This window comes from Limulus polyphemus, unplaced genomic scaffold (genome assembly GCF_000517525.1).
Source record: "Limulus polyphemus unplaced genomic scaffold, Limulus_polyphemus-2.1.2 Scaffold1468, whole genome shotgun sequence".
In the NCBI taxonomy this organism is placed as follows: domain Eukaryota; kingdom Metazoa; phylum Arthropoda; class Merostomata; order Xiphosura; family Limulidae; genus Limulus; species Limulus polyphemus.
Genome location: NW_013667078.1, coordinates 241,401 through 250,969, shown reverse-complemented (window position 1 = coordinate 250,969; position 9,569 = coordinate 241,401). Strand labels below are relative to the sequence as shown.

The 9,569-nt window shown below is 34.0% G+C and overlaps 1 protein-coding gene across 1 annotated transcript in view; it reads left to right on the top strand.

Annotated features, from left to right (window-relative positions):
* Nucleotides 1–9,569, top strand: part of LOC106463718 (oxytocin receptor-like) — a 34,779-nt gene that overhangs the window by 1,390 nt on the left and 23,820 nt on the right. Inside the window, exon 2 of the mRNA XM_022391296.1 lies at nucleotides 7,230–7,456. Coding sequence (XP_022247004.1) covers nucleotides 7,230–7,456 — 227 coding nt within the window. The remainder of the gene's footprint in view (nucleotides 1–7,229; nucleotides 7,457–9,569) is intronic.

Genomic DNA, 9,569 nt, shown 5'->3' with positions numbered 1-9,569 from the left:
CCTCCCTCTAGTCTTACACTGCTAAATTAGGGACGGCTAGCGCAGATAGCCCTAGTGTAGCTTTGCACGAAATTCAAAACAAACAAATCACATTCCGCTTTTAAGTTTTCGAAAATCAAAATATTTATAGATATACAAATGATATTTAGAAATGATTTAATAAGTTAAAACCTTATAAATATCATAACTGTACAAATTTATTGAATTTATTTAAAAAATCCACTTACTTTCAAATTTATAGTCATATTTATGATGTCGTTGTCCTATTTGGTTCGGTGAGAGAGCGAACATTGATTAAAGTATAATTCAAATCATATGTAAATAATAATACTTTATTTATTGCAGCAAAGCCATCTGCTGTGTCCACCGCGGGGAATTGAACCTCGAATTGTAGCGTTGTAAGTCCATAGACTTACTGTTGTCCAACCGGCGGACCATAATGATACCATTAAAATTATTTTAAAAACCTTTAGTTTAATTTAGCTTATAAAATAGAAACCGTACAATTTCATTTATTGTTAAACGCTAATTATAAAATTATGCTTTGAGTTTCTATATAATTTCAAGAATGCAGGGAGTTTTGGTAGACGTTTTTAGTTTTTAGGTATTAAGTATTTGAAAGTTCTTTTTGTTTTGAAAATAAAAAGATCTTAAACGTATACTATTTACGTTTATAGAAATATACTAAATAATTTAAGTCTAAACTATCTCTTTTATTTTCGTTCAAAGGTACTTTAAAGAGAAATTTGGGAAAAGTATTTTAAAATTAAGATTGTTTTCAGTCATCTAGCATGACTTACGTGTAAAGTGACAAAAATATCAATTGTCCAACTTTCCATACAATTGGAATATATATATATTGTCTTGTTGGTTCATAATACTGAACACTAACTTTCAGCTGTTAAAGTTTTCTCTATACATTATAAGAATATGAAGTACATTACATTATACACATATTACCAATATATAAACATCGACTCCAGAAATAAACGCTGTTTTATTTTATAAACAAAAACGAAACAAAAGATTACTCTGCCCTTTACAATTTTTGTGGCAGAAACACGTTAGCACACTATACTTACAAAACCTGAAATCTGAAGAAGGCCTCAGAAGAGAAGCCGAAACGTCGACTCCTTTTCTTTCAACAGGCAATCGCAGTCCATTAAAGTTCTCAAACTTTCCTTAACTCTAGGACTGCAGGATCACATCCTAATTTGGGCAAAGGACTTAGATAATATAGAGGTTGTTTGTTTGGAACACTTTCGCAGGGGGCGAACAAGAAGAAAGAGCAGATGTTTGTTAGATTCCTATTCATTGATTTGTTTGGTCACGGGAGAGCGACAATGTTCTGATCTTTAAGTCATTGTTTTGTGATTTGGGCTGATTGAGGGCGAGTCCCATTTTTCATGAAACACCTCCTTACCAGGAAAGCTGATCATTGGAAGATAGAAGGTCTTGCTCGAAAACTGTGATATAGTAATCGTCCTTTAACATATCATCAGCTGTGTCGTCTAACTGTCCAATTCTCAACAGAAATACCGCCATATTTTGTTGTGAGCAGACGGTTCAACGAAAATTCTTGAGAAGATAGTCGCCAAACCTAGGTGAGTTCACTCTGAGAGAATTGTATTAAATTTTACTCTGTCCAAAAAAGGCAGAAGCGTGTGATAGCAGCTGTGATACCCATTGTTTCAACATACGATATTAACCGAAATAAGGAGTAGCTTCTGACTAGGTTGTGACATATGTTACGAAGATAAAATTTGATGGTACTAGAGCAAATATACATCTTTTTTGCAAATGTAGCGGTCATTTGACAATAATATTTCTCTACCCTTCTTGTTCTCCTCACAGTACAAAAAGGTTATTCTGTTGGTTTTGGAAATCTAGGTCGTACAGAAACTTTTGTTTTCCAACATGACTGGAAGTGTTATTTTTTTTTTTTACCTTATTCTTATAGACAGTAGCTGGAAGTGTTTTTTTTTACCTTGTTCCTTACAGACAGTGGTAGTTCAAGTGATATGGCGATTACTCACTGACTTTAACTGCCTACTTATCGTCCAGATATGCGACATGGTAAAAATATTGTTAATTTACAGGATCTAGACTCAATTTCAGTTATTTTCGGAAGACCTGGAAGAGTCAGATGCATTTTTGACTTCCTTTTCTCCGTGATGTAGAGTGTAAACTCAGGGCTGTTGCAATATACTACAATGCAATTTATGTTAAAAAAAGGAAAACATCAGGAGAACGTATAGACATACCACAATGTTCTTATCAAGCTTGTTTATGCTACGCCACTACAAACACATATTTGCTGAAATCTCGCTGAAGTTTGTCACATGAACATTTCAATGTACATATCACAAACAGTCCAATTTTAGCCCAAATTATGTTTGTAGTTTAGTATTACTAGCATTACGTGACATAGAATTGGAAGCTAAAGTAGATATATTGGGAGAGGGGCATTTAACCCTATTATTAGGGTGTATAATATAGTTATAAATATCAGTCAAAATATAATTTTTATTCAAACAGTCACGAAATAATTCAATGAACAATGAAGAAGTATATCCAGGATAACAATATAGAAACTTTACGGATATCATCCTTTTATCTCCAGACAGGATAAATTTGACAAAATCAATATAGACTGGACAAGTGTATTCAAATACTGATCTGATATATGATTTTTAGATTTTAAGCATGTTTTGAATAGAAGTAATTCTGTTGTTGCCAGCTAAACTTCTTAGATAGTTTAGTCTTTCCTAGATTTTGTTTTTGATGTTATTTTAAAGCTTAATCCATATAAATCTCATCATATGTGAGACTTGGAAATTTAACTGCCGTGGTTAGCTGAAGCAGAGTTCCTTATAATATAACTTAAGGGGGCGTTTACTGATTTTTGTAAATTTGATAGCAAAAAATAATTGAGTTTATTATACATTTATTTTGATGCGCATTTGCTACATCATCTTCTATTCATGATGAAACTTTGTGGAATGGACGGCAAGTGCCTGTTGTAGAGATACAAGTGTAGAGGACGACGTTTCGAAAGTCTTCCACCTTTTTTCTTCTGGTTAGTGTGTTCCTGTTCCTGGTAGTTATTTTGCTTTGAAATTAATTATTTCAGAAGAAATAATTAATAATCAGGGGCCCTCGAAGATTAAGCAAACCTCCTTCACCCCGCACGTGGATTAGAGGTATGGTCAGTGTGTGTAACGTGTTGTCGGTCTTTATAGTATTCTGGTGGATCTATCAAAGAATGTCTTCTATTCAGTTTAAAATAGTATGAAGATTATTGGATGCTATAGGAGTAAATGGGGATCTCTTCCAGGTAACCACATCATCTGTAAATTGGGATGAGATGCTCACACTCATGATAAACAAAACAGAGCTAACTACCCTCTCCCTCAGGAACACCCGCCTCAGGAGTAAATCATGCTAAGTAGATGCCTTCCACATTCACTTTCGTGTTCTCCAAATAATTGGAACATCAGCAGATAATACTCCGCTATTGTTATATTTAGGATCTTTGGAACAGGAGACCATGTGCTATTCACTGTCAAATGCTTTTCGACACCGAGAAAACACGCTACTATGCAAATTTCCTTTAAAAAAAAAAACTTTCTGTAATTTTTAGAGTAAGTCTAATTAAGCTATTGGTGGTTTCTCTAAAATTTCTAAATCTGTTTTTAATTTAGAATAATTTAGTGTTCAATTTCAAAATTATAAGAAGTCCACTTGGGACTATAATAACAATTTGTAAGGCTTATTGCTATAAAGTTTTTTGATTTATCCACTGGTTTTCCTTTTTTAAAGAAGATGATAAAATTGGTTTGATTACAAGAGTTTGGTACATAACTTGATTTTAAAGGTAGATTAAAAAGAGAGCTGTCAGATGTTCATATAGTCCCCGAGTGCTCTATTAAAATAAGTTATGTAATCTGTCTTGTTCAGGAGCTTCCATATAAGTTTATTTCCTTGATGTCTGTGGTGGTGATTGGTTGTGAATTGTAATATTTAATGTGTAATTGTATTTTGTTCTTAAGTCTAGGTTTGTAGGACTATAGCCTATTATTTAAAAACACATTTACCTTTTTCGTTTCGTATTTTAAAGACAATCTAAAGATGTGACACGACCGTGTTTGCTTTTAGTTCGTTTTTGTAAGATTGTGGGTTGTTTTGTGTGAGTAAACTGTTTGTTTAGTCCACCATTTGTGTATCCTTTTAGATGTATCTAAAAAATGTTTGTGAATATAATAGTGAGTACAAAACGTCCCAGTTACTTCTCTTAAATCTTTGTATCTCATTGCTTATTGTGTTTCTGAGAAGGTTTATTTATTTTGTTGATATTTGTGGGTTTATTGTGTTCGTGTATATTTTACTTAATCTTCTATATGCTTTTTGATAATGTTTGTGATGTGATTTATTTACTATGTGTTGTATTTTCTGTTTGAGAGTGTTTCAGGATATACTTGATGATTTTAAAAAGTGCTTAGTGATTATATACGAATAGTCATATATGTGTAAAGGCCTGACTGATCTACAAATGACATTAGATGGTGCCCCCCAGTGGCACAGCGGTATGTCTGCGGACTTACAACGCTAGAAACCGGGTTTCGATACCCGTGGTGGGCAGAGCACAGATAGCTCTTGTGTAGCTTTGTGCATAATTAAAAACAAACAAACAAACAAACATTAGATGGTAAATTTGCATCTAGAATTGAAGCATGTTCTGGTCAATCTGTCTTGGTGTAATTATAATAGGTTTGCATCTAGAACAGAAGTATGTTTTAGCCAATCTGTCTTGGTGTAACTATAACAAGTTTGCATCTAGAACAGAAGCATGTTCTGGACAATCTGTTTTAGTGTATTTATAACACTTTTGACGTCTGGGATGACGAATTTATGGATTTATATTAAACTCGTTCCGGATCGAATGGTAATCGCTATAACCCATTTCCTACATTGAATGGTGAAAATTGAGAAGGTGTAAACAGACACATCTAACTAAAATAGCGCTGGTGTTTTTGTCATAGAAAGTATGCGTAGAGTGTCATTATTTAGAAGTATTTCGTTGTGTGTTTCTATAAATTATAAAGTTGAATCCTCACGTATAAATCGTCGGTTCTTCTTAGATATCCAAAGTTCCAACCAGATCCTTTCGTTCATTGCACTGTTGGTCTTTGACGATTTGCCCCCTGTGGCTTAGCTACAAGTCTGCAGGCTTAAGACGCTAAAATTCGGATTTCGATACCAGTGGTGGACAGAGAACAAATAATATGTTATGTAGCTTTGTATTTAATAACAATTAAATAAAACTTTACATACTTATTCCCGTATTTGCACGCTAAGATTTAAGCGCCTGTGTGTGTGTGTTTGTTTTGTTTTTTTTAAATTAAAATTACGCTAATAAAAGTGGATTATACGTTGGATTATTATTGCTGTCAAAATTACAGTAATAAAGTGGATTACGGTAGGAGATTATATGTTGGATTACTATTGCTTATAAAAATACCGTGAGCGTTAATTAGGGGCAATACGGTATATATACACTGAGGATAGTTACACTCGTATATTTTTAACATTGTCATCCTGTTCAATATAAAAATATTATATGATATAGCAGTAGAGAACTACGCAGCTTACCAATAAGTAAATAGCCCTAGCATTGAAATCAACAAATCAAAAATAAAATCCAGAACTGCACAAATACTATAATTAACGCCCCCCACTTTTGCAATTTGTAACGCTTCCGGGGGCGTTAATTAAGGGCACTGCGGTATTTATTTTAATATCATTCCTTTTTTTTCCACCTTTGATCAACTTTTATCAAAGCAACGTTTTATGTGGTAATATAAACATCTTGGTTATAAGATACCTTAAAATTATTACGACATTCTAAACCAACTACATCATTCACATAATTGTGTTTTCTATATAGTCATCTCTAATAATACGAATACAAATATTTTCATACGTCAGGCTGTATTAACTGAAACATCGACTAATACTAAGCTATTAAATATGTAACCGTTTAATCTTGTTGTAACTTTTATTTATTGATATGTGAAAGACTCAATCTATTAATTGATTACAGTAACCCTTTTTTTACGAGGATATAAAAATGATTGTATATTTAAAACGCATTTTTTTAAAAAAAAAGCTTCAAGTTCAAAATGCTTGTAACTGGGATATTCAGTGCATAATAGTAACAAAATATAAAAATGAAATCTTTAAATTATTTTTTAAAAATGAATACTAATAGCACGTTTTTACACACACAAAATTTAAGCTATCTATAAATAATTATTTTCTTTTTAATTAAAGGCTCCTGAAAGTAATTATAAACGCTTTCTATTACTAATATTTATAAATTACATTTTCTTCATCTTTCTTCAACGCCTTCGAAAATTTTAAAACCATCGTATATTCTAATCTATTTTTCTATTACCAGCTGAGGAAGCTTCACTGAAGGAGTTAAATGTCTTACTTCAGGATTTATTTTCAGTTTTCCGAGGAAATCTGGAGTTGTCTTCATAAGTTTAGAGAGATACTTGGTTTTTCTCGTCAAATATGTTTTAACGTTTTATTATCTTATTTTTACATTATACATGTTTCTTCTTTCAAAAAGTTAACGAATAAAGAAAAAAACCTAAGATAAATCTCTCTGTTTCATATCATGAGTTTGGTACTAACAATGTGTTTGAATACGTAAAACAAATATATGTGGGATCACAAACTGTAAAAAAAACAACTATAAATATCCAGTGAATGTGTTAAAAACGTCTACTCCAATATTATAGTGTACACCTGCCCCCCACTGGCACAGTGGCAAGTCTGCGAATTTATACTGCTAGAAACCGGGTTTCGATACCCATGGTGGACAGAGAACAGATAGCCTTTTGTGTAGCTATGTGCTTAATAACAACAAAAAAACAGTGTACACCTAGTGTGTTTATTCTAAAGCTAAGCTTTGAGTGTTAATAATGTGTGCATTTACTCTAGAGATGCGTCTTACATAATTAGTTTTAAGTTTAGTAATGTTTATCTTATTTTTTGATAAAAAACTGTGGTTTGTATGATTTTGTAATATCAACAATTTAATATATACAAGATCATACATACCACAGCTATTGTTGTTATTATTGTATTAGCAATGTCGAAATAATTTCAATATCAGTGTCTTTGCATTCATGTTTATTCGATTTTTCTCTCTTCATCAGGACCAACGGTTGCCATTTTAATGCTCCTTGCTAGCTTGAACAGCTGTGTTAACCCCTGGATATATCTAGCTTTCAATCACAATCTCATCACGGCCTTGAAGCAACTATGTTGTCGTAGTGTCCTTCAAGACTACATGGCCCAGAGTACTGAAGCAACCAGCAATAATAACAATGCTAATCGAAGCTATCCGACAGAAAACGAAGTCAATTCGTCCTACCCACTCAGTGTAAGAAGCAGTCGTCAGTGCTCCTCTTCTGGTGATACCCGAGGATCGCGCATATCTCAATATCAGACTGTGTGTTCAAAGAAAAGTGTCCGCAATAACAAAGGGTCGCAGACACGTCAACAAATATCTTAAAGTACCAAAGCTGTCCCCAGTTTGGCACAAACTATGATACAAGTGTCAAACAATTGCGCTTCCCCGTAGTGAATCATGGTTATCAAGAATCAACTTAACACCATTCAAAGTTACAGTTTCAATTGACCAGTGTTCTTCACCGGTTCAGTGAAACGTACCTTAAATACTTAATGGGTAGTCGTATTTTCAGCATGTAGAGCTTTGTCCTTGTAGCTTTGTAAGTATTTATGCCCACCTAACTCCTCCCACAGTTCTGGAGCTAGAAAAAACAAAGTTGACAGGCAAACTCGGCGTGGCCTTAGAGGTGTCGTTATCTGTGTGCTGTAACCCCTACCAAGAGGGTATTAAGGGGAGCTAAAACTCTCCCCGGAATGATGTGGGTCCACGAGTAGGTTTCAGGGTCACTGAACTCGAACCCAGATAGAAGTTTTGTTCCTGGAGGCGCTCTGTTGGAAATCCCCACTCTCAAACTAACAGGAAGAAACTTAGCACACGTTCCCTGGTACCACTGATATGCGCCCTAATCCGGTATTTTTTCAGGTACGGACTCCCCCCCCCCACCCACACTGGAGAGTAGCTATAAAAGAAACTAAGGGTGATGTAGGAGCTCGATCGGCAGTATGTCTGCGAACTTACAACGCTAGAAATTTGGTTTCGATACTAGTAGTGGGCAGAACACAGATAGCCCATTGTGTAGCTTTGTGCATAATTACAAATAAACAAACAAATAATGATCGGTTTACTGCGGTCTTTAGCTTCGCATTGGATCGTGAATAATTTATGCTGGTATATTAAGTATGCCTTAAGTTTATTTGATCTTGAGATGATATGGGTATGTATGGCATGTTATGGTTTGTTTTAGAATTTTCGCGCATACATAAACAAAGGTTATTCTCAAAAAGCTTCTCCTAATTCTGAAATGATAAGCTAGAGGGAAGGTAGCAAGTCGACATCATCTACGTCATCTCTCTGGAGTACTCTTCTCTGACCGAATGTCGGGATTTGAACTAAGAGGTTAATGAATATGCATGTATGTATATATGATGGTACATATGTTACCATAGTTTTTATTGCATCCCACGTTACAATAAGAGCTTACCAAAGAAATCTGCCAAACAAATAAACACCATGTTAACAATGTGTTACTTATTCTATAATTTTATATTTCACATAAAATCTATGTTGTTTGTTATTTGTTAAGTACTAAACCACGCAATGGTCTATTTGTGCTCAGCCCACCGCGAGTATCGAAACCCAAATTTTAGAGTTATAAGATCTGAGACTTACCGCTGAGCCACAGGAGTGTATGCTAAAACATATGAGAAAAATATCTGTTTTTATAGCTAATATAACTTCACATTGCGAAATACAGCAGAGAAAACTTAAAGTAATGAGAAATAAGGCGGAAAACTTTAATCAAAATTTATAAACTACATACTGAGCTTTACGTAGCCTTTTTATTATTCAAGAAAACGTCATGACTACTGAAGCACCTGCTACCAAAGATTGATAAAGTTGATACGCTTCCTTTCCCTCATTCAGTTCTTTACTGGTGTAATACATAAACCCTTGCATGTAATGAGTAATACGTAACCTTCCGCGGCAGAAACGCATGTTTTATTCAATGAAGTTATCTGCCAGTGTTTTGCTTTTTATTCAACATATGGTACATTTCATATACACAGAAACTAATAATTTGATATGTTAATCATAATCCAGCGAGCACATTCGTTTGAACATTTTTTCTTTTCCATCGTTTGTTAAATGTCCTGAAATTACAACAATATTCATCACTTGAATCCTGCTAAAATCAAATAGCTGTAGTTAAGTTGGATGCATTCTGTATTTTCTTCGACGTTTTATTGAGTATTTATACAGAGGGTTTGAATGTAACATTTTAGCCGCGGCATATCGGCTCATAGAATGGCGATGTGTTTTTCAAGTCCAAACTTTTAGCTCATTGTTCCGTCATCTCTTGACC